Source organism: Prionailurus bengalensis, chromosome B4, assembly GCF_016509475.1.
Source record: "Prionailurus bengalensis isolate Pbe53 chromosome B4, Fcat_Pben_1.1_paternal_pri, whole genome shotgun sequence".
NCBI lineage: Eukaryota > Metazoa > Chordata > Mammalia > Carnivora > Felidae > Prionailurus > Prionailurus bengalensis.
In genome coordinates this window covers 12,727,867-12,752,760 of record NC_057358.1, presented here as the reverse complement: position 1 = coordinate 12,752,760, position 24,894 = coordinate 12,727,867, and the positions used below count along the sequence as shown (strand labels likewise).

The window sequence follows — 24,894 nt, the reverse complement described above, 5'->3', positions numbered from 1 at the left end:
CCCTCCCCCGTTCATGCTCTGTCTCTCTCTGTCCCAAAAATAAATAAAAAACGTTGAAAAAAATTAAAAAAAAAAAATCAAAAGTCATGATACCGAGGTCAAGCGTGCATGCACGTGTGCACATACGCACACACTCATACTCCGTACAACCCTGAACATGAACTCACGGGGTGAGACTCTCCTTCTGGCCTCTTATAAGGCGTTAGATGGAACAGTTGGGGTTGTGTTCATGCAGAGCCTCATGCTGGTCCTGCAGGGACAGGAATAGGTGAAATGCAGAAGTGGGAAGCCACCTGCGTATCCCAAACCCTCTGCTCTTTGAACCACGGAATTACGTGGCCAGCAGAGTCGGGACAAGCTCCTGAAACCCTGCTCTCAACCCTGGACTCATTCGACTACAACATGACTTTAGAGAGGCTCTGGGAGGAAGATATGTTATATTTGCATTATCTTTTTTTTCCACCTCCTACTCCTGCCAAGTTGAATCCTTGATTTCTTCGGTGGAGACTTTCAGGGAGGCTTTGAAAGGCAGCAGCACAGACAACAAAATCTCCTTTGTGCTGGTGACCTGGGCCGTCGTCTGACCCTTCCCTCGTAGAAGTGAAGGAAAGGGGGTCCAGGAGTGACAGCTCCCTGCCCAGAGGGCACCCTGCCTAGCAACCAGTGACACTTGTCGCTGCGGGGTCACAGCCTGTGATGATTTCTCTCTCTCTGGACTGACAAGCTATTATGAACGTAAAGTGTATTGACTGTGCTCTGGGAAGGAGAATGTGAGGACGAGCTGGAGGGGCGCACGGGCAGAACCCCAGATGAGCCAGTGCTGGGCCCAGACACCAGCGACGGGAGGGGTCAGAGGGTCCTCCGCCCCACACGTGCATCATCTCACAGCAGTCTTCAAGTGAGACGTTGCAGATGGCCCTGCCAGGCCGCTGATTTACTTTGATGAAACGATTTTGACATGAAGAGACAGGCAGGTGACAAAATCAGGCTGGGATGCGCGCCTTCGTCCTGGCTTTCTTCATTCCCTCTGCCAGACCTCCCCCATTTGCTGAGCTCTACTTAGAAAGGGTGCTTGGGGCTGACAGGTCCCTAAGCTGGACCTTCTCTGGAAGAGCCCTCATGAACTAGTAGAGACTCCAGCAATTGTTGGTGCCCCTGACTTTGGCATGCACTTGAATTTGGTGGGCATTAGAACCAGAAGAAGAGATAAGCTCACCCAAGCCTCTGTGGCGATTGAGGGGGCGTTGACCTGGGAATAGAGCCCAGGGGAATGCTGGTTTTTTATCAGTCTGAAGACTTCTGTCGCTGGAACCCTGTATCCCTGCCTCACTGTTCACTCATTCTTTTTTCTTTTTTTAAAAAAAATTTTTTTTTAAACGTTTATTTTTGAGACAGAGAGAGACAGAGCATGAACAGGGGAGGGGCAGAGAGAGAGGGAGACACAGAATCTGAAACAGGCTCCAGGCTCTGAGCTGTCAGCACAGAGCCTGATGTGGGGCTTGAACTCACGAACAGTGAGATCATGACCTGAGCCGAAGTCGGACGCTTAACCAATCAAGCCACCCAGACGCCCCAATGGATTCTTGAATCCATCCATGTTTGGATGAACCACATGAACTCCGTCCACTGCCCACTTGGGCCAAATGTAATAGAAATGAACATACGACACCGTTCTTGCTCCCAAGGTGTGGTCATTCTTGGAAAGAAAGAGACTGTGAACAACAATGAGAATGTCATGGGCCAAGTGCGTCACGAGAGGCGTGTGTACCTCCGCGAGTTGCACCAGCCATGGAGATGCCAGGGCACCAGACAGGCACCAGACGGGGGGTGAGCTGAAGGCAGCTGTCTGCACAGGGGTCACTGTGCAGGGTCCCAAATGAGAGGCGGTTTGGGTCGTGGAGAAAGCAGAAGAGGCATGGAGGCTGTGGGAGCAGATGTGCAGGGGTGAGCCCAGACGTAAAGAGCAGAAAGCTGCTGGGGGCAAAGAGACCCCCTTCTCCCTCCCGCTCTCCCACCTACCCTTCCGGTGGTGGGGCCTCCCCTGGGCCATCTCCTCGGGGCGTGCCTATAGACCCGCCCAAGAGGAAGGGTGGACCCAGGCCATTCCCTGCCTCCTGGCCGACTGCCAGCCCCTCCAGTCCATCCCGCTCAGATCCAAGGGCACTTGGCTCCGTTCACCTGCTTTCACTTTTCTGAATGTGATTTTTTGAACATGATTCCTTCCTCTCGTCTTATCGGTCTGCAGGAGGCTGTTTTGCTTTGCCTGAATTGGGACTGACTTCACCGTTCTTATGTGGCTTGGCTGTAGAATCGAGACAGAATGTCCATGCCAGACTGCTCACGTCTGACATAAGCGTGGGTTTAAAACCTAATAAAATATGGCCTCCAAAATTTCTGGCCACGTTCTCTTAGGAAAATGTCTAAGACTGCTCCCCAGAATATACCATCCGGTGTTGAGAAACGGTCTTAACGTCTGCTCCAAGCAGCAAAAATGGTGCCTAGCGTCTGCGTCCTGGGCTTTGTCAGGGGCTAGCGTATGAAACATCTCACATGAGCTACGTCTCTTTCGTTCCTGGAAACTGGGTAGAAGGCACGTTATCTCCTGGCCCTCACGCATGGAATCGTACGACAGGTTCCTTCTCTGATGCACCTTCCAGTAAAGGGAGTGTGCGTGCACCTAGCCTGCCCCCTCAAGCCTGCTAACGAACTTGCCCTGCGTAGCCTGGTACATACAGTCTGGGACGGTGGCAGGAATTAGTTTGTCTCCCGTGTCCGATCCTCCCGTGGCCTCTGTCTTACAATATGTTCTTAATCCCCCTATTTTAGGCCATTTAAAATGTTATAAGCCTCCTCCAAATCTGGAAGTGGTCGGGGGCGGGAGTGGCAAATAATAAGATAATATTTTTGATCCGAGGAGGATATTACGAGCGCACACTTTTTCTCTGGACCCTGCGGCACATCGTCTGTTCTCATCCGCTTAAATTAGCATGACGAGGGGAGGGGGGGCGGGGCCTTTGGCATCATTGGCCGTCCAACTTTAATGAAACCGCTCTTCGGGAGTAAATGTTTTTCAGCAAAGTTGATCTTCCCTCCTTCGCTTCCCGGGACACCGGTACCTGCATGTCTCCGTCACTCCTACCCCACCCAGGGAGAGTGCCTTTCTAATCATACTGGAAATGACGTCCCCAGCAGAGCGCGGTGTATCTCCCCAGCATGTACCTGCCAGCAGTTTGCAGGAGAAACGGGGGAAGGATCCACAGGGAGGAGGCTCGGGGAACTTCCAAATTAAAATGCTGACAAACATTGGCAGGCCAGTGACATGTCTCCGGGCGTCTCCCTGGAGCCGGAGCGAGGCTCCTGTCTCTTGTAGCTGGTAACTGAAGGGGCGGGAGGCAGGGACAGGTGTGAGCAGGTAAGGTCCTCCAGGACATGGAGGTGGGGGCTGTTACTGAGCAGACCCCCAGGAGTGGAGAAGGCATGCTGTTGAGGGCAAGTCTGCCCAAACAAGTTGAATTCCAAGGGAGGTCATCTGCTTTCTGTTCTCACTGCATAGTGATGGTCCAGTCATGGCTCCTGAGATAGAGGATATGACGGCTCAATCCAGAGAGGGTTGAGATTCTGATCAGAGTGGGTCCTTGGCAAAGCAGCGAGAGGCTCTGTGATTTTTATGGGGACTCAGTTACTGATCGAAGGAGAAAAGGGGAGCCTACTTTTATCGAGCACCTTCCACGCACCAGGCACTGTATGAATGATCCGGTATTGATTCTCACAACAACTCCAAGCCTCGATATTGTTGTCCCAGGGTCTCAAAGCAACAGTAAAGGTTGAGCAGCATACACACCAGGTAGAATTGTCTTTCCGAGCCCTGTGGTCTGACTCTAAGTCCACGGCTCAGGTTTCACAAAGGAACACGTGAACCTTACACCCTCACGAACTCCTGACTCCCACCACTGTCACACTAGAAGGCAGGCCACATCGTCTGAACACCAGCCACGCTCCAGGCAGAGGACGCCTCTTCTCTGCATTACACTGGAAAGGTTAGCAGATCAACCTACCGATCCGTGCAAATGGCTCCACCTTTGCTACTGCTCTCTGCTCTGTGGCCACACGGTGCCTTCGCAAGTGACGCTCCTAAGAGCTCCTAGCTGCCGCTGACCATAAAATTGACGGAGGGAATGACTGAGGCTGGCCTGAAGCATCGTGGCCCCCGTACGTTCCACACAGAGCCCATTTCAAAGATGCAGTTTCAAGATGCTCTTGAACGGTGTTCTTCTCCACTCTTCCCTGAGCACCAAGAAAAGAGAATGGGTCAGCGTGCCATGCCTTGAAGACCTCCAGTTTGAGTGGGTCCTGAGGCCATTTCGCCGACTGGAAAAGGAACTAATCTTCCGGTTAGATCCTGGAGAACACACTTCAGCTCCCAGTGAGTGTATGAGCAGTTCACATCCGAAATCGTGATGTAGAACTCACTGGAGGACCAGACAGGGTTATAATGGGGTTGCAGAGCAGGTTTTTGTTTGTTTGTTTTTTGGGGTTTTTTTACAGGAGCAAATTAGAAGTGGTAGACGTGATGCCTGTGGAAGGGGAAGCTTGAATCCCGGGAACCTCAGCGTCCCCATCTTTGCTAGAAATATCTCAGAATTGACTTGGCAGCCTTATCCGATGGAGCCACGTTGACTGTTTTGTGTCTGTGCTTTCGCCTCAGCGAAACAGTTATTATTTCATTAATGCAAAGAGGCTGCCGAGGAGAGCCACCCTGCAAGGGTGGCAGTGTCCTTGTGACATTGCCGTGAGCGGGCTGGCGTCTGGGGGCTACTGTGTTAATCAGCAGGCTCTCCCTAATGAACACCTGCCCGCCCGCCCAGGGTCCCAGGGGGGGCAGATCCTGAATAAAGCAGGCTCCCCAGCCGGCTGGCAAAAGCACTTTGCATTTCTGGAGGAGCAGTAATTATGTACGCCTGTCAAAGCCTTCCCATTGGGCATCATTCAAATGCATGGATGAGAAAACCTCTGCGTCCCAGGCTGATACCAACCCCAACTTTTCTGAACCTGAGATCAAGCTGTATCTTAGCAAAATGTGGGAGGAAGGCATGTGGAAATAAGAGGAAGAGAACAAGGGGCTACAATAGCGTAGTAGAAAGAACAGTCTTCAGGAATTGCACAGGAACCCAAAAGGGCTGTCCCCGGGAGTCCCCGTCTCTAGGCTAAATGGCAAAGTCTGTCTGTCGGCAGGAGAGAGGACAGGACGGGGAGGAGGGGGAGGGAAGCCATTCAAGGAGCCGGTTGTGAGATTGTGAGCTGGTGTCAGGGAGTAAGGATGGTGTCAGGATTGTGAGCTGGTGTCAGGGAGTAAGTCCGTAGGAGGAAGAGGTGCACTGAAATAGGGGTGAGGAATACAGTCACGACACATCTCTTCTTGGGCTTACGAGTCACGTTGGCCAAAGTACGCATCGTGGCATCCTGTCGAAACCGGGCGACTCTGTCGCATCCGAGCACGTGGCATCTGGCCCCATGTCACTCAGCACAGCCACACACAGTCTCTGCCCGGCGGTCCTGTGCTTGAGAGAGCTGGTGGGTGTCATCCTGGCCTGTGGTCTGCGTCCCTGCGAGGCTGCTGTAACACTCAGCTACGGGACCCTTTAGTGTATCCCAGTCTGCCGGTGAGAAACCTTTATTAGGCACCTGCTGTGTGTCAGGCACTGTGCTAGGTTGCAGGGCTGTGATATTTCCTAAAACCTGATCCCTGCCCCCCCAGGAACTTACGGCCAGGCAAAATCCTATTGCATCTAGAAAAAGCAGCTTCTGTCCCCTCCTGATTGCACTGTTTATGTTACTTGCTGGATCTGTACCCAGTCTTTAAAGCCAAAGCTTTGGAGTCACTCCCAGACTCACGCCTTTCCTATGCTCTGTTGCCCTTGGGGGGGGGTTATGACCTTGGGCATGCTAACACTCATAAGCCCCCCGTGTCCTCATTCAGAAACCACTGCAGGATTGTTTTGAAGATTGAATTGGACGATATAAGTGCAGCTTGCAGCCCAGAACCCAGCAGGAGGAGGCCTGCAGAAAATGATGGTGCTGACGAACAGGGTAGGGGGTGGGGAGCAGCAGGAGGGAGAGCCGGGGAGAGGCCAGGAAACCTGGACCTTAGCAGAATGTGTGCAAATGACCGCCTTCTGCCTGCTGGGACACCCCTTGTCACTTTTGTGCTTTCTGCTCCAGAACTTTGTGGCCCTTTCTCAAACAACCTGCATGGTCCCTGCTTACACAGAACCAGAGAAGGGCCCAGGGGCTGCGGTGGGTCCTCGGACCCCAGCCCTACCTGTGCTGGCAGTTAAGGGACCTCCCTCGTCCTTGTAGGTCCACACCCGCTGCGCCTTCGTTTCCTCCCTGGAAGTTAAGTGGGTGCTTGGTCTGCCCAGCTCTTTATAGGATCGAGCATTCCAGGGTGATCTTGCTGTTCGGCTAAGATCTGCCAGTCACTAGTGTGTGTTTGCCAGTTACTTCTGCAACACCCCCCCCCCCAGCTCCCTCCTGCATCAGGCATGCTCTCCCCAGGCTTCTGGTGAGGGCTGACCCATCAGTTTGTGTAAAGCACCTAGTACAGCTGTGGGACAGGGGCCACACCCGTAAACAGAAGCGCCTAATGGTGGCCGTGGCCGCTGCCGGCCATTCCTCAGCTGCAAATACAGCAGTTTGTCTCGGGTCCTCTGGCCGGATGGGGACCTCTCCATAGAGATGCTCTCCCGGGCAGGACCAACTTAACTTCGGGACCCCTGCTACCTATCCCACGGGCCTGGAAAGCCCCAGAACCCATGCTTCTTCACATCAGCCTGCAGAGAGGAGGTGGCCTCCGTTTGCCCCCGTCACAGACCCCAGGGCCATGCTCAGAGGGCAGGAAGGAAGCCGGCCTCCCCAGCTAATCAGCCGGAGCATCTAGAGGGTGGCCGGGAAGGGGAGGGCCGCCAGACCCCTGTCCCCGTGCAGAATGACCTCATTCTTTCTCTCCATCACCGGCGCCCCCTCCCCGGGAATAATGGGCAGCCGATGAGCACTGACTGGCCCTGCTTATTACAGAGCCCCCAGGGGCAGGGGGAGGGCAAGAGACAGGCTCCCAGCTGCTGGGGAAACACAGTAACAGGCAGGGCTTCAAAGAGGCTGCAGACTCAGACGTCTGTGTTTGGAGCTGCCCTTCTGCACCCCTCCCTCCCTCTAGGTTTCCAGAGAACTTGGAAAGAAAAGGCAGAGTGACTGCGTTTCTTCCCGCACCTTCTGCCGCCTGCCCAGCCGTGGCCACTGCCGGGCAGGGAATCGCTGTTTCATGGGGGCCCGGCCAGCAATGCTGCTGGCCACCCAGTGGTCCCTGTGCACACAGCACGAGAAGTGGATTGTCCTAAATGGCCTTGGGGAGGAAAGCAAGGGAGGGGTCAGTCTTGGGGCCCTACGGCCTTGGTTGCCCCCCAAGCACAGATGGGAGCCGTGTGATGTTTTCCTTCTTCTTAATGCAATTAATTCAGAAGTGGCAGTTCCCTTGATTTAGGATCTATGCGATGCCCCCATGACAGGCAAGGGCTTGAGGGGAGAGTCCCCTGAGTTGAAACCCACTGTGCCATTGACTGACCCGGGGCGGCTCTGAGACCGAGGCTTCCCCACCTGGACTTGTGGGTATGGCTTCCTTGCCTGGAAAGTCAACACTATTATGAAGAGAGAACTCAGATACTAATCAAAGATCCCTTTTACTCAAGCCTCAACCAGCTACCCGGGGTAGAGTTTCTTGCTGTCGGGAACTGTATGTCAGGCACTATGGGGGATACCAGATTTTTGGGGTTTCAGTCCGAGCATGTGTGTTAGTTTCTTAAGGCTGCCATCACAAACTACCCACTAACTCGGTGGCTTAAAATCGGAGAAGCAGGCATCTGGGTGGCTCGGTCGGTTGAGAGTCCAACTCCTGATTTTGCCTCAGGTCATGATCTCACTGTTCTGGAGTTCGAGCCCTGTGCTGGGCTCGACAGCACAGTGCCTGCTTGGGATTCTCCCTCTCAAAATAAACGAACTCGAAAACAAATTACAGAAACACACTCTCCCTCCCTCTCTGTGTGTCCCTCCCCCACTCGTGCGCGCTCGCTCAAAATAAACAAACTTCAGGGAAAAAATTACAGGGACATGTTCTCTTGCAGTTCTGGAAGGCAGAGCTGAAGTCAGTCTGTTGGCCAGGCTGTGCCTTCCTCCAGAGGCTTGAGGGGAAAACCCGTACCTTGCGTCTCCAACCTGCTGGTGGTTTCCAGCCTTCCTTGACACGTGGCTTTGTCACTCCAGTCTTGCCTTCTCCACGTGACCGTCTATGGTGTGTGTGTCCCTGTGTCAAAACTCCCTCTGCCTCTGCCCTAGAAGGATCCATGTCATTCATTCGGGGTCACCTGGATAATCCAGGATAAACTTTCCCTCTCACAAGTTACATCTTTTGGGATGGAGGGTGATACATGTTCCCAGAGATTAGGGGGCCTTCTGCGGGCCACCCTTCTGCCCGTTATAGGGTGCAACAAATCCCGTCACACAAAATCCACTGTGTTCACACGGCGTTATTGACAACAGCCAAAACATGGAGGCAGCCCAAGTGTCCATCAACACGTGAATGGATAAGCGAAACGTGGCCTCTCCCTACAGTGGAATGTTACTTCGCCTTGAGAAGGAAGGATATTCTGCCACCTGCTATACCAGGGATGAACCTTGAGGATATTATGCTAAGAAGAAAAGCGAGGCACAAAAGGATAAATACCGTATAATCACCCCTATATGAGGAACCTAGAGCAGTCAGACGGTAGCAATGGAAAACAGAATGGTGGTTGCAAGGGGCTAGGGGAGGAGGGGTGGGGAGTTGTTGTTTAATGGGAACAGAGTTTCTGTTTGCAAGAGGAAGATGTTGTGGAGATGGGTTGTGTAACAGTATGCCTGATATATTGTACGTGTCCAATATGTTCACCTACTGATTATGCTTCACAGTATTGAACTGGATACCTACAAGTTGTGAAGATGGTGGGTTTTATGAGTATTCTCCCACAATCGGAAAGTTTTCAAATTACATTAAATTCACCGCAGCACGAGAGCCTGCGTGCCAAAGGTGATTGGGGTACGCCTGGCAAATGTTACAGAAATCCGGAGGGAAAAGAGACCATTTGGCGGTGGTGTGGTCAGGGAGGGCCTCCTGGAAGAAGTGGGCCTTGAACAGGGTAAATTTACATGGGGAGGGGGAGGAGAGAGGATGGTGTGGGCAAAAGTTTAGGAAGTCAAAATGAGATTGGCGTTTCCCTTACACCAATACAAAAAGATTGAACAGAAGTGAGTTCTATTATAGGGAACTGGGTAGGGTGAGTTTGCATAGATAAATTGGATCTAGAGTCAAAGGGTGGCCTGAAATACCAGGCTGGCATTCAGCAACTGACACCATTTAGAAGGTTATTATAATAATTCATCGGTGAGGTAATGAGGGTCTGAAATAATAATGAACTTATAGGACACTCACTTGGCGCCAGGCACTGCCTACGTACTTTGTGTAGATCGAAGTGAATTCATTTAATCCTCAGAACAGTCCTGGGACGTGGGTACAGTCAGCATCCCCATTTTGCAGCTGAGGAAACTGAGGCACAGAGAGGTTAAGTAACTTAGAAATGACTGGATTTGAGAGATCAAGGTGGGGGTACAGAATGGCTGTAAAGCTTTGCAGAAACGGTGGATAGACCTTGAGAAGGTTGGGTGGGTTTTTTTTAGAGAAGAAAGAAACTACTTTTCATAATGACATCAAGGTGAATGTTTTAGGGCAGGAATCCAGTTCCTGGATCTTGCTGGTGATTTTAGAGATGAAGATACGCTCAGAGAGATTATAGTTTGTCCGCGAGCGTCCGTCTGGGATGTAGTCGTGTTGAGTTTAAAGAGACAGTATAAAATGTGAGCGATGGTGAAATATTGTGGGGAAAATCGGGGAGGAGACAGGGTACCACCGATCATCCAATTCCTCTCTCTGGGTTGTGCCAGGGTGGCTCACAGAGGTCACCTGGAAGGATCATCGTCTTGGGGACATGCCTACAGCACTTCAGAGCCCTGCATCCGCAGGAAGTGTTCTTTGATCGTGTCCCATGTTGGAAGCGGACCAGTCATTAGACAGGGCTCGTTCTGGAAGCCCCCGTGTGAGCACATTTGCCACCGGAATAGTCCAGAGCCCTGCGGAACTCAGATCGGGGTGGCAGAGTGAGACCACAATGCCAAAGAGCTACCCTGCCCTTTCCCCTGAAGAATGTGACCGAAACCCAGGCTTCTAAGCCCCAGAAAGGCCATCTTGCTATAACATCATGAGCAGCTCCATCAGGCAGCACATTTTGAGAGGGACATTTACAAAGAGGTTCCATTTGTCATGCATAAGGAGGAATAAAAACATAGAAGGACAAATGAAAAAAGAACCTGAGGAAAAAATGAAAATGCAAAGGGGGAAGCTCTCGAGTGAGCATAGTTAATTACAGACTGGGAGGAAGCCAGACTTAAATGCACTGACCTCATCAGGCCAGGACACCCCAGTGACCCAGAGCGGCCGGCTTCTGACCTGACATGCGCACAGCTTGCCCGGTATGTCCTGTAGGGCTCGACTGGGCCACCGGCTGCCTTTCTGTCTTCGCTCCCCGCCTGGCCCCTGCAAAGCCCCACGAATGTTTACAGCGCAAGTAACCAGCAAAGTGCAATCAGCAAGGCTTCTGTAAACATCCCTTCCAAGTACATCATGGCCCAAAGCTTTGTGCTTACTGAGCAACTTTCTCTAAACGAGTTTAAGAAATGTTCGGAACCATGTAGCACATTAATCATCATAGTGTCGAGGTGGGATATTGTCTCAGGTTGCAAGATCAGGAAATCACAGAGCTGAAGCCTTAAGTGGTTTTTAAACCAACCATACAGAGAATTAGAGAGTAATTGATACGCTGCCTGAATCAATCAGGGTAGGCCGGGTTATGCTGGGATGACACACAGCCCCAGACGTCACAGGGGCTTAACGGTGCGGTTTGTTTCCTGCTCACACTACACATCCATCAGGCCCGTGGGGCCGGAGTCTTCCTTCTCACCGATGTGGCACCTTCCCGCAGCCGTGTCGCCGGTCACCGTGACAGCGGAGGAAGAGAGTGTGGCTTCCACAGGAGCCTCAGATTCAGGAGCTGTCACCTCCGCATCTTCTGGGATCTGTTATCTTCCCCTTCAGTGCCTTTATTTCCCTCTTCGTAAACTGTGGCTAATAAATTTAGGCTTTTCACGGAGCATGGCACATAGGACCTCTGATAGCCTTTGTATAAAAGTAACGGGACCTCACCCTTTTCACTTTTTAAGCAAGATATGCATACGGTTCTTTAAAAAACGTAGTTGGAGGCGATAGAGGTTATCCTGGCGGTGCGGCTAGAGCTCAGAGCCTGGTGGTTGCCTTCAGTTTACGACTCGCCGAGAAAATTCGTTTTCTTACTGCGGACAGGGTTGTGGTTACAGGGTAAATCACAGGGCTGTGTCACCACAGAGCAGCCACAAGTCCGTCACGAGGCTCCTAGAATGGCATCCATTACTCTGGTGATTTCTTCAGCATGTCAAGTCCGTTCTTAAGCTCTGCCGACTCAGAAACATGATGGTTCATCCTCAGGGGAAGATTCACATTACCCGAGTTCAAAATACCGACGTGTAAATCCATAGTGTGAGTGTACTGGCTTCAGGTGAGTGATATCACCCTCACCCACACAGGGCCCTCAGGGCACAGGGGCCTTTGACTTCTCACCCAAGAACTGAGTCAGCAGAGGCAAGATGGCAGAGGCGTGATGCACGTGGCCCTTGAGTCTGGCCTGACTTTGTCTGGAATCCTGGCTTTGCTGTGAGACCCAGGACGGCCTGCCTGATCTCTCCAAGTCCCAGGATCTCCATTGGCAAAAGGAATGATAGACTCTTATGCTAGATGGTAAGGCGGTCATATGGGAGAGTTGCTCAGCACCATATCTAGGACTCAGCATTGCCTCAGTGAATTCTTCAGAAGGAGTGGCGTTAGAAGGAGAGTTAATGGATGAGCATCTCATATGGTCAGCTAGAGTAACTCCAGGCCTCCACGTCCGCCATGTAAACGGCCTTACTTCTGGGGCCTCAATATTCAAGGCCTGTTGGCTAAGACCACGTTTCCTTCCCCCTGCATTCCCCTCTCCACACACACCTTCCACTCACCCCACCCCTGCATTCCTCTCCCCACACACCCCTTCCACTCACCCCGCCCCTTCCATAGAACGATTACTACGCTTAGTCATGTTCTAGAAAAAACTATACCAGCCCTGAGAGTAATTCTTTCGCTTCCTGGGTCAGTTTCCGTGTCTCTGATCAATTCCGTTGAGATGTTGGCTTTAACGTTTAACTCTCAAAGGGAAGGAACTACTACTCCTGTCATTTCCAAGTTTGGGCCAGAAACCTCCCCATAACCCCCAAGAACCCACAGTAATCACCCCATATTGTAAGACCAGTGTGACCCAGCGTGCTCACCTCCCCCACCTCTGTCCCACTCACAGCACTTGACTTTAAGTGACTTTTGCCACTTAGAAAAAACTCGGATCCATTCTGAGTGCAAAGAGATTTCTCACCAGTCAGGATGCTTTTGCGTATGTGACACGGGCTTCACAGGCATCCCGAAAGATTATCAAAAATGTTGTGAGCGTTAGCAGGCGTCATAGAAATCCCGTGACGGCTTTGAAAGGAATGGCAGTCATTTGGACAGATAAAGTATGGCGCCCAGCAATTTAAAAATCCGCCGTAGTATCTTCCAAATTCAGGCATGGCCTGTGCATCACATGCTCTGTATCTGGGTGGCCGGGGACCCCCTGGTGCTGGCAACAGCCTGTACCTTCACGAGCCCTGTCATTCCCAGGCGCTTTCGTCGGTAAATTGACGGTCACCGAGGCCCGCAGGCTGCCACCCTGTGAGCCCAGGAGGGAGACAGCAAAGGGAAACCATCTGCTTTGGCTCTTTGAAATGCACAGCAGCTCATACTCTGTGCCCCCGGTAAGCACTCCTTATCGGCAGGTGCTGCGTGCCACTTATTTCTCTGTGCCCTGCAGGATTGGTTAGTGCCCGGCTCACGTGAGATGGTCAGTACGTTTGCCGAATTAAAGGAAGTGCACCTGTATTCGTCAGTTTGGGCCGCCGTAACAAAACACCACGGACTCGGGGAGCTTAAACAAGAGAAATGTATTTTCTCACACTCTGGAGGCTGGAAGTTCGAGACCAGGGCGCCAACCTGGTTGAGTTCTCATGAGGGCTCTCTTTGTGGCTTGTAGACAGCCGCCTTGGCCGCCTTGGCCCTGTGTCCTCACGTGGTGGGGAGGGAGAGCGAGAGCAATCTCTCCTATGTCTCTTCTCGTGAGGTCTCTGATCCCATTCATGACCGTCCCACCCTCATGACTTCATCTAAGCCTAGTTACCCTCCCAGAGGGGCCACCCCCAAATACCACCCCAGCGGGAATTGGAACTTCCACATATGAATTTGGTACAGTTCATAGCAACACTCAACAAGTGAAGCAAGAAGGCGCTTGGGCGGCCCAGTCAGTTTGGTGTCCAACTCTTGATTTTGGCTCAGGTCATGATCTCGCTGTTTGTGGGATGAGGGTCCATGTCAGGCTCTGCGCTGATGCAGCCTGCTTGGGATTCTCTCTGTCATTCTCTCTCTGCCCCACCCTCCCCCTTCTCCCTCTCTCTTTCAAAATAAACTTTCTTTAAAAAGTGAAATAAGAGCTGAAACTGTCAGGTGACTCTTGATTGACATGTCCCTTGTGCACTCTCCTAACAGAGAAACTCAGCCGAGTAACCAGTTGAGTGGGAAATATACTCGGGAAGGTGTATCGATGGGCATAAATGCCCACACGTGTACACACACAGAGAAAAAAACACAAGGTTTTCTCTTCTGGAATGTTTGGTTTCACTCTGATTGGAGACCCGGCATGTATGGTTGGAGTGCAGTAATTGTCAGAAGGACCATGGCTTTGCAGATACCTGATCTGGAAGCTGATTTAGAAATAACTACTCCCATTAGCCACATGTCTCCTTCAGATGGCCTTTCCCTCCTCTGCCCCCACCTCACAGCCTGGCGCTCTGAGGTCATCTCGACCACAGTTGACCAAGGGGAACGATGTATTGACCATACAGCGTCTACAATACTTTCATGCCGAAAGTTCTGGCATGCTCTTTTGGATTGGCAGAGATGTTTATTTGTTTTTTTAAACTTGTTAAAATGTTTATTTATTTGAGAGAGAGGTACCAAGCAGGGGAAGGGGCAGAGAGCGGGGGAGAGAGAACCCCAAGCAGGCTCCGTGCTGTCAGCGCAGAGCCAGATGCAAAGCTCGAACTCAGAAACTGTGAGGTCATGACCTGAACTGAAACCAAGAGTCGGTGCTTAATCGACTGAATCACCCAGGAGCCCCAGTTGACAGAGATGTTTAAAAAAGAGTTTATGATAAAAAACACTCTCATCTAAAGACTGCTCCTTTGGAAAGGCAGCTGGAGGGTGAGTTTGTAATTTTTCTTCAGTTCTACTCCCCAGGTTCTTTGACCTTAATTTTAACATTCCTGGAGGGAGGTACTTTTATTGTTTGGATTTAAGACTGTGGAGCATAGGGGCGCCTGGGTGGCTCAGTCGGTTGAGCGTCCGACTTCAGCTCAGGTCATGATCTCTCAGTCCATGAGTTCGAGACCCACGTTGGGCTCTGTGCAGACAGCTCAGAGCCTGGAGCCTGCTTTGGATTCTGGGTCTCCCTCTCTCTCTGCCCCTTCCCTGCTCATGCTCTGTCTCTCTCTGTCTCTCAAAAATGAATAAACGTTAAAAAAAATTTTTTTTAATAAAAAATAAAATCGTGGAGCATAGAGGCGCCTGGGTGGCTCAGTCGGTTGAGCATCCAACTTCAGCTCAGGTCATGATCTCACTGTCTGTGAGTTTGAGCCCTGCATCCAGCTCTGTGCTGACAGCTTGGAGCCTGGAGCCTGCTTCAGGTTCAGTCTCCTTCTCCCTCTGCCCCTTCCCATGCTCTGTCTCTCTCTCTCTCAAAAATAAATAAAACATTTAAAAAATCACTTGCATTGATGTCCTTGAGCTTTGAGACATTCCATTTAAAAAATTACATCGACCTGAGATTGTGTGTCTGAGGATGAGTCACCTCTACTCACTCGTCCCTTTTCCATCTCATTCTCCCTCCAGCCCAAGCTTTTGGCCAAGGAGCTCCTGGACCTCGTGGCATCGCACTTCAACCTGAAGGAAAAGGAATACTTCGGAATAGCCTTCACAGATGAGACGTAAGTGCTACCCCGAGCCCTCGGATCCTACAGGGAAAGTCCCAGCTGTCAACAGCCGAATCTGCTTGCCGGCCGCTTGGGTCCCGCGGTATGGGGTCAGTCCAAGTTCATCATCCAAATTTCAAAGACCTTGTGATCATGCCTGGAACGGCCAAAGGATATAATTAGGGTGATGCTAATATAAAATTATTAGGTAAACTAGCTCTCACAGTCAAGCACGTTCGTGTTCAGAACTGAATTGTGTATTTTTTCTAAAGGGGATTCGAATGGGTTTGTTTCCTATTAAAGTTAAATGAAAACTTCTGGAAATTAAATATTTTCTCTCCAGTGTTAGAGTAACAATAACAGGAAATGAATTTGATGATAAATTCAAATGAAAAGTATCTGTGCAGTTTCACTGTCTCGGCTGAAGTCGAATATAAAAATCGAAGATTCGTATCATCCCTCTGGTGAGAAGTACATTTGTTTTCAGTGGTTTTCACTTTGGCTCTGTGAAGTGGCATTTTGCAACACAAGTAAGAAATATCTTTACTAAAATTTCAATTTCCTTCTTAATGTACTCTTTGCAAAAGAGAGTGCCGGCACAGATTCCTAGAGAAGATGCAAAAAAGGAAATGGTTCATGATCTTCTTCCCCTTTGTGTACACACACACACACACACACACACACACTCACACTCCTCCGAATATTTGGAATTACAGAGATGATTTCCTAGAATACTGGCAGATAAGGGTTAGGTGAGTCACTGGACAAGACAGTACAGGGAAGGCCAGGCCCCACCAATCCAGATGGTGCCATCAAGGCCAGACAAGTGCAGAAGCCGGGACAGGAGGCGTCCACATTGGGATGAGCATAGGTCATCGGCTGTATCTGCACATGGGTACATTTAGCCTCAGGAGCTGGCCGTCTGATTTATCACCTGAATCGGACAGCGTGAGTCAAAGGGCACATAAACTGGGACCATCTTGGACTGAACTGGAACATTTGCCTGCCACACTGGCAGCATTTCAGGCAGAGGTGTGAGCAGGTTGCAGGCGTGGGGAGCAGAGCCACACGGTCCTCAGGAAAGCCGGGCGGAGCCAGGTCAGCTGTCTCCTGGAGCCCCTAGGGAACTGAGCAGGAAGGAAAGCCGGAGTGTTAGTCCTGGTCTAGAATGATCACTGGGCCTGGAAGTAGGACCAGTAAGCACGGCTGGGAGCTGGGGGGCTCTGGTGGGAAGGAGCCGGCCCGGTAAGAAAACAAATCCTTTAAAACAAATACACACCGAGAGCGTCCACTTTCACAAATGCAGATGTTTTCTGCCCCTTTTCCTGAGAATCACTGTGAAACCCTCTAAATTGCTTTTCATGCGTTTCACTAATTAGAAGGAAACCAGAAGTTCCAATTAATCATATCCCATTGTTCACGTCGCCCAAGTATGTTTACTCTTGTTAAAACATCCGTGAACTCTCCATGAGTCCCAATTAGACTTCCCTTTTGAATAAACAAGAATCATAGAATGAGCATGTCGTGCCAGGCCAACGAGGAGGAAATACTCCTGTTGAATGTTGCACATCACTGCCTGAACAGCACGGGCTGGAAGGAAGGTAGAAAGTCACCCTCCTCCCGAGAGAGAGGACGGCACGAAGCCGCGCGGTGCCGAAAGGACAGTGGGAGCCAACAGGGCAGTGCACTTGGCCCATCAAACGGCCCGTCTGTTGTGGGACTTCGTGTTCCTGGTTCTCTGGGCTGGCCAGGAAAGCGTGAGTGTGCCCCTGTGTGTGTAAGTGTGAGGCCAGGCTGGCAGAAAGCGTCCTGCTCCCCTTGAGTGATGGGATCGGAGGCAGTCCTGGGGAGGATGTGAGCCATCCTCTGGCATGGGCAAGGCAGAGCCTAGCTGTCACCATCCCCTTCACCCGAGGCCGGGTAGGAGGGCCCATCCAGCGAGTGTAGGAGTGGGAGGCAGCTGGCAGGAGCTCGGTGGGCGAGGACCACGGCTGCCAGGTGGGCCTGACTCACTGGGAGTCGGCCAGTGCCAGGGGCCCCATGAAAATCAAGAACAGGGGCCCCCGAGGGACCGGGACAAGGAGACAGAAACAAAAGAATAGCCATGACTCAGGGCATAGTCAGCTGTGGCCTGGCAACACCTGGGGCCAACAGATGGCGGCTGATGTCCTCATTCATTATCGGAACTTTTGTCCTTTTTCCTGGTAGGAAAGAGGTCAGCTGCCACCAGAACGTAGTGCCTGTGGCTGAGACCCGGCCTCGCTGGTGGTCATATGAGGTCATATGCTTCACTCTGGGCGCTTCCAGACTAACACAGGCTCTTTAATAAAGTGTGTGTCTGAATTGTGGGTGTGTACTCTGATGTGGAGTGTGTGTGTGTGCGCACACGCATGTGTGTGTGTGTGCGTGAGAAAGATTTATGCGGGTGCACACCGTGTCTCTTATAACAAAATGAAATTGAAGTTTTATCTTTTATTACAGCCCATGGTATATACTCCGTGGGTTTGCATATTTCCTAATGCAAACCCGGCAAGACTAACATTTGGAAAGTGCTTATGGGCCATAAAGTTCTGTACCCAGTGCAAGGTACCACGGGCCCTATCATGATTCCTTACGGTAGAATATACGACTTGTAGGTCATATGTTGCCCCTGAGCCCTTTAACATTAACTGCTGCTGATGACATTTTGTAGGATCTGGGTGGGGCTGGAGAAGAGCTACATAAAAGCAAAATGAAGACAGGAGATTGGAAGTTTCTCTAAGCTTTTCTCACCCCATAAGTTGTATCCTTTAATAAGGTGCCTAAGTCCACAGGGCACGACTTTGTGCCAACAGATATTTAATATTGTCAGCTAATCCGCACTTGTGCAGTGTTAGTACTAGCTTCGCCTTGTCCTCTTCTAATCCAACTCTAACTTTTTTATTTTGAAAGAATTAGGCTCACAAGAGTTGGCAAAGTTAGCACAGAGTTCCCATATACCCTTCACCCAGCTTCCCCAAATGTTAATAGCTTACCAACTGTGTTACATTTCTCAAAACAAAGAGATTACCATTGGTGCTAGTATACTATTGTTATTGGTACTAAACTGTAGACTTCATTTAAATTTTACCAGTTTGCACCAATGCCCTTTTTTCTTTCTGTTCCAGGACCCAGTCGCCTTTAGTCCCCTTTTATTTTATTTTACTGTTTGTTTGTTTGTTTGTTTGTTTGTTTGTTTGTTTGAAGTAGGCTCCACACCCAGGATGGAGCCTAATGTGGGGCTTGAACTCACGACCCCGAGATCAAGACCTGAGATCAAGAGTCAGATGCTTAACTGACTGAGCCACCCAGGCACGCCTCCCCCGCCCCCAACACCCCTTTTATTTTTTAATGACTATTACAGAGAGTTATCCATGGTCATCTGTAAATGGCCTGAATGCTGGTGATCCAAACAATGACATTTTGGCAGCCTTTAAAACATTCTGAAACAACCTAAGAGCCCAGCCTCAATTTGGTCTTAAAATAATTATGTTTTGCTAGAGTCACAGTTCTCAGCTTTAACTACACACTGGCGCCTAACAGGACATTTTATAAAATCCCGGTGCCTGGCCCCCCACCCCATATTCTGATTTAATTGGTCCGGCTGTGGCCTGAGCATCAAGATCTTTCAAAGCTCTGCCATTGATTATTTAAAGTTGCCAAGTTTGAAAACCCCTGTTCTAGAAAGACAGGAAAGTTGGTGTGAATTTTCTCTGCTTCCTCCTATTATCCAAGAAGAGAAGCCGAGTTCACTCACACTTTGAATATCTGGGGCCACATATGACCAATTATGTCATGACACACGCCACGGACCTACACAATTACAGGCTCTCTCCGTCCTGGGGAGACTCGGGAAACCTAACGTTTAAGAATAAACTCATTCAGATGTAGTGTTTCCATGAGCACGTATGGTATAACTGAAATGTTCATTTATCAGTCATTGGCACCGTCATTTCAAGAATGTTCTTTATACATTTTATTTTTGACTTATTTCCTTGCTGTTTTAACACCCAAGTTTTGTTTGGTGTTTTGTTTTTGCTTTCAGAGCCCGTGGTTCTGGGTTACATAATTTAAATCAGTAAAGCCGTGTTTTTAGTTATCTGATCTGTTTTCCATCAGCATTTTGTTTCCTCTGTTTGGGTTCCTTTTTATAGAAAAATAGTCTTGTTGAGGTGTAATTGGTATACAAAGAACTGTATATATTTCACGCGTGCAATTCTGTGATTTTGGACATATGCCAACATCCTTTACCACCCAAGTGTTTAATTTTTTTGGTTAACTTTTACATTGTAAATTGGTGATGGAGGATCCCATCATCAAAAGCTCCAAATAACTTTTATCCTAGGGATGCCTGGCTGGCTCGGTAGTTAGAGCCTGTGACTCATGATCTCGGGTTCGTGAGTTCAAGCCCCACAGTGAGCACAGTGCATACTTACAAAAACGATGATACTATATTTTAAAAAACAACTTGTAGCCTCTTTCACAGAAATGGTCAAGCGTACCCCAAGCTGAAGGAATGATTGTCAGAGTATATTTAAATTTTAATTTGAATCTCCTCTGATAAATATTAAGAATGGTGTGTTGGGGCGCCTGGGTGGCGCAGTCGGTTAAGCGTCCGACTTCAGCCAGGTCACGATCTCGCGGTCCGTGAGTTCGAGCCCCGCGTCGGGCTCTGGGCTGATGGCTCGGAGCCTGGAGCCTGTTTCCGATTCTGGGTCTCCCTCTCTCTCTGCCCCTCCCCCGTTCATGCTCTGTCTCTCTCTGTCCCAAAAATAAATGAACGTTGAAAAAAAAAATTAAAAAAAAAAAAAGAATGGTGTGTCAGATGCAGTAAATGAGTGTTCGTGTCCTGAAAACCTTGAGGTGGTATTTAGGAAGCTGAGGGGGAAGGAAACGTGTTTTTAGTCATCATTGCACATTTTAAAAGCCAGGTACGGCTAGAATGTATTTTCACATACCAATCAAGAAAATGACTAGTTCTCAGCCTCTTATTTAATCACAGACCCCCTTTGAAATTTGTTAACAAGTTACATTCCATTGCCTCCACCACAGTGTATACACATAATAACGTATGCTTAAATTTTAGAGGGTTCACAGACACCATGAAGCCAGAATCCTAGCATAAGAACCAATTAAGGATTTTTTTTTTAACAACATGCTATGTTTCAATTGATCACATCATTGATTGGTACCATTTGCAGAGTCTGATTTGCCCAAATAATTTAGGTCTAAAGCGTCCGACTGGAAATGCATCGGTGGTCTCAGTGCTGGGACAGGGGGAGACTCCTGTGCTCTGCGGTGTCCTTGAGTTCTTACTGTTGTTACTGGCATTGGCCGAGGCATCTGAGAAGGGTCTAGCTGATGAGCATTCGCTCTCAAGCTTATCTACAATTTTAAAATAGAGGGGACGCCTGGGTGGCTCAGTCAAGGTTAGGCGTCCAACTTCAGTTCGGGTCCTGATCTCGCGGTTCACGAGTTCGAGCCCCACATCAGGGTCTGTGCTGATAGCCCAGAGCCTGGAGCCTGCTTCGGATTCTTTGTCTCCCTCTCTCTCTCTCTCTCTCTCTCTGCCCCTCCCCAACTTGTTCTCTGTCTCTGTCTCTCTCTTTCTAAATAAAATAATCATAAAAATAAAGCAGGAAAGCAGCTTTCCAATTGCAGGAAGATACAGCTCTGGGAAAGTAATTTTAGAAATAGGTTTGCAAATTCCCATTCATTAAATGCTCTGTCCCAGGAGACTGGGGAGAAAAACCAGTGCCAGGGCTTCTGTGCTTGGGTCGTAACTGCTCCTTCTGGGAACCTGCATTCAGCGCTCGTCACTACCTTGGCGATAGCCCGTGTAGACATCAGACATATGGCAAACCACACTACCTTCTATTTAGTGACCAGAGAAGGGCTTTAGAACGCTTCCTGTGTGCAGCTGAGTTAAATAAAAAAGAATGGGGCGATCTGAGGAGGACTTAGGGATCCATGCTTCCTCCTGACCTTTTCATTCCCAGTGTGAGCTCTATGGTGGAGCTCAGATCCTGGAGGTAGGCGAACAGTAAATTCAACTGTGGAGACTGTTTAGGGCAGGAGCAATAGTCTATACGTGGATGACAGTCTCCCTCCGACAACCATATTGATCGATGGGGCATATGTGACGCTGACGTAGTCGTTCTTTTTTTTTTTTTTTCAACGTTTTTAATTTATTTTTGGGACAGAGAGAGACAGAGCATGAACGGGGGAGGGGCAGAGAGAGAGGGAGACACAGAATCGGAAACAGGCTCCAGGCTCCAAGCCATCAGCCCAGAGCCCGACGCGGGGCTCGAACTCACGGACTGCAAGATCGTGACCTGGCTGAAGTCGGACGCTTTACCGACTGTGCCACCCAGGCGCCCCACGTAGTCGTTCTTTAACCAGTGTTTGTTTAGCATCCACTGTTAAGCACTGGAAATACAGAAATGACTAGCCTTGACCTCTTGTAGGGCTTGTATTTTTAGTTTAGGAGGTAAATCATCACATATAATGTAGGAAGTGCTATAAAAGAAAATTTGGAATAGACTTAAGAGAACATAGTATAGCAAACACTTCCTCCGTAAATAAAAAAAAAAAATCAAAGCCATAAAGTCAGGGACTGAACAGCTCATTATTTACTCATCTGTTTTTCTTGATGCGCATCTTAATTTCTGTCTCTCTCTCTGTCTCTCTCTCTCTCTCTCTCTCTGACACACACACACACACACACACTCACTCACACACTTGAAGGCCACTGCTTGAGAGTTTCTAGCTAAACTATTCGCCCTGAGCTGTCCTCGATGAGAACACATATTTCCGACAAAGGATACGAACTAGCTCAACATTCTTCCGTTTGAAGAGAGCTCTGCCCACTCCCCCCCATCCAATGAGGACTGTAAGAATTTCATGCTCTTGCCGTTGGCCTTCTTTGGAAGCTCATCCCATGGGAAATGACCTGTCTACAATAAAGACCTCCCAAAGGCACAGCATATTGTTCTTCCTGGGGGTCCAAAAAGCCATCAGCTCAGAGGGACTTTGCACACACCTCCACCCTCCAGTAGCACTCTATAAACAAAGCCCTCCTTAGGGCCGTCTCTGTTGAAGGTGTCAACCCTCCTACCAAAAATCCATTTGTATTATATGTAGAAGCTAAGAGCAGTGTGTTAAATGAATGCACCCAATTTCCGTTGCCCGGAAGCCGTTGCATATTTATTACTGACCCAACGGTTTGACCTTCTGCCACCATAAACCAAATGAGTGTTATCTTGCTCAGCTTTAAAGATAGTTATCAGCCAAGCAGTAACATAAATACTCTGAGTGTCTACTGGGCATTTTATTTTTTTATTTTTTTGCTTTGTTATTGGTAAATGCTCTCATGCGCGTTCTCAAATGAAAAATCGATGGGAATAATGAAAACCAAGCTATCAGACATCTCTTAATTAAACCGAATAGAGAAAATGGTCCTTTGACCCATTTGTTCCCCATCCCACCCTGATTTCAAGAGAAAAGAAATATTTGAGGAAGGGACTTGGTGCCGAGACGGTGGGGTGTCACCTAGGCAGTGAAACATCCTGCACGGTGAGGAGTCCTTGGTACTGGTGGCTGTAGCAGATGTGACTTTGAACCAAATACGAGAGCAGAAAATATGCTCACAAACCCAAAATGGCGGCCTGGAGTTTCCAGTTTACGTTTTAATCCGTCTTTTAGCTTCTGCCCAGATATCAGGCAGTTATCATAAGGGACCTTGGGTGAGTCACCTGTCCCTTTAGTCTTGCCTTTGTAAGCAGCTTGCAGTGAGGAGATTTTTGCAGGCCCTTAGAATGGAGTGGGCCGGCTTTCTTCCACCGAGGGTCCCAGGGCTCCGGGTGCGGGGACCTCCACCTGTCCGTGGTTATCAGAACTCCGCATGTGTGTGCGTCAGACCACACATCCCTCAGTTGTGGGTTGAGAAGTTCAAGTAGAAGAAATGGAGAAAAGGAGTTCATTTTTCCTCAGAGGCTGGCTATTCAATTTGGGTGGATTCTGGCCTTCTCGTTCTCTCTGCTTCCTGACCGTTTTCTTACTTTCTAGCTATTTAATCGCTTGGTAACTGCGAAATCAATATATGGCTGCAAAGAAAGGAATTTCCAATTAAATAAACCGCCATTCTTTAAAAAAATATTTAATGTGAGGCCGCCTGGGTGGCTCAGTCAGTTAAGTGTCTTGACTCTTGGTTTGGGCTCAGGTCACGATCTCATGGTTTGTGAGTTCAAGCCCCCTATCGGGGGCCCCATGCGCTCAGCACAGAGCCTGTTTGAGATTCTCTCTCTCTCCCTCTCCCCCCTGCCCCCCGCCTTGTGCACTTGCTCTCTTGTTCAAAATAAATAAACTTAAAAAAATGTAATGGAAGGAATGAAATTAAAGAGGGAATCTCTTCCTCAGTTGTCTTCTCTTAACACAGATGAAGAAAGGCAGGTGGCAGCCTCAAGAGTCGTATCCAAGTAACACCCGCGTCTGTGTCTCCTCATGGACGGCATCCCCACTTGGGGGCTCTTCACCGGATGAATCCTTCATTCCCCCTGAGACCCGAGTCGAATCCCCGGCAGCCCGTGTGATCAGTAATGTTGGGCCATTGGGCTGGGCTATGGATTGGTCTTGTGAGGGTCCTTGTTTAAAAAGATGGCTCCTGCCAGACCCTTGATCACAGATTGTTGTCAGGCAAGAGATTAAAATTTAACTCTGCCTGGGCGGCGGGTGGATCGCTCTTCTCATTTTTCTCAGATTCTCTGCTAGTTTGGCATCCATACGTTCCAGAGCCAAACAGCCAAAGCTGTTGGCACCTCCCCTGTGACCCAGAGCCCAGCCCTGTGAACCAGCTTCTTCATAGAACTCTCGCACGCCGAGCCAGGACTGCCCCTGCCCTTAATTAGTTCAGGGCCCGGGACCAGACGGCTGGGGACAGCCCTGATGCCTCAGAGCCTGCCAGGATCATTGAAACCAGCCAACCCGAAGCCATTCCGCCTGCCCTGTCTTGCCTTTCCCATGGAAACCCCAGTAAGGCTCTGAGTTCTCCTTATTCCTTGTCTGCCTCGTAACCAACACGGGAGCCTCCCCCCGTGGCCCTGCGTGACCTGGTGTGCCTCTCATTGCCGGGGGAGTTCTGGATAACATTCAGCTTGGCTTTCAGCAGCGTTGACCTCTGCGTTGCCTCTAGGTCACCTTCGTAAACTGAGTTGCAGGCACGAACCCATTTCGGTGGCAGTCATCCCATCGAGGAGCACCTGCCTTTGAGCACCTAATACTTGTCAGGCACTGTGCTAGGTGGTGGGGATGACTTTTTTTTTTAAGGGTTGAAAACTTACCCCTTAGAGGTAAGGTTTATGTATTTTACATAATTGCTTAAGAGTGTGCTGAATGCTTTGTAGATGACATGAACAGAACCCTGGAGAAGTTTGAAAGAAACCCCAGATTGAAGCAACGAAGGGAGACTTCTCTGAAAGACCAGAACTCAGCCTTGAACAGTGGCTAGTGTTTGGATAATGAGGATGGAGAGACTATTCCAATGAGGAGAAACAGCATGATGAG

General features: G+C 49.6%; 1 protein-coding gene across 5 annotated transcripts in view; it reads left to right on the top strand.

The window, feature by feature from the left end:
* Positions 1–24,894, top strand: part of FRMD4A (FERM domain containing 4A) — a 616,540-nt gene that overhangs the window by 452,710 nt on the left and 138,936 nt on the right. For all 5 annotated transcript variants that reach the window (XM_043563478.1, XM_043563479.1, XM_043563484.1 and 2 more), the window contains one exon: positions 15,236–15,330. In XM_043563478.1, coding sequence (XP_043419413.1) covers positions 15,236–15,330 — 95 coding nt within the window. The remainder of the gene's footprint in view (positions 1–15,235; positions 15,331–24,894) is intronic.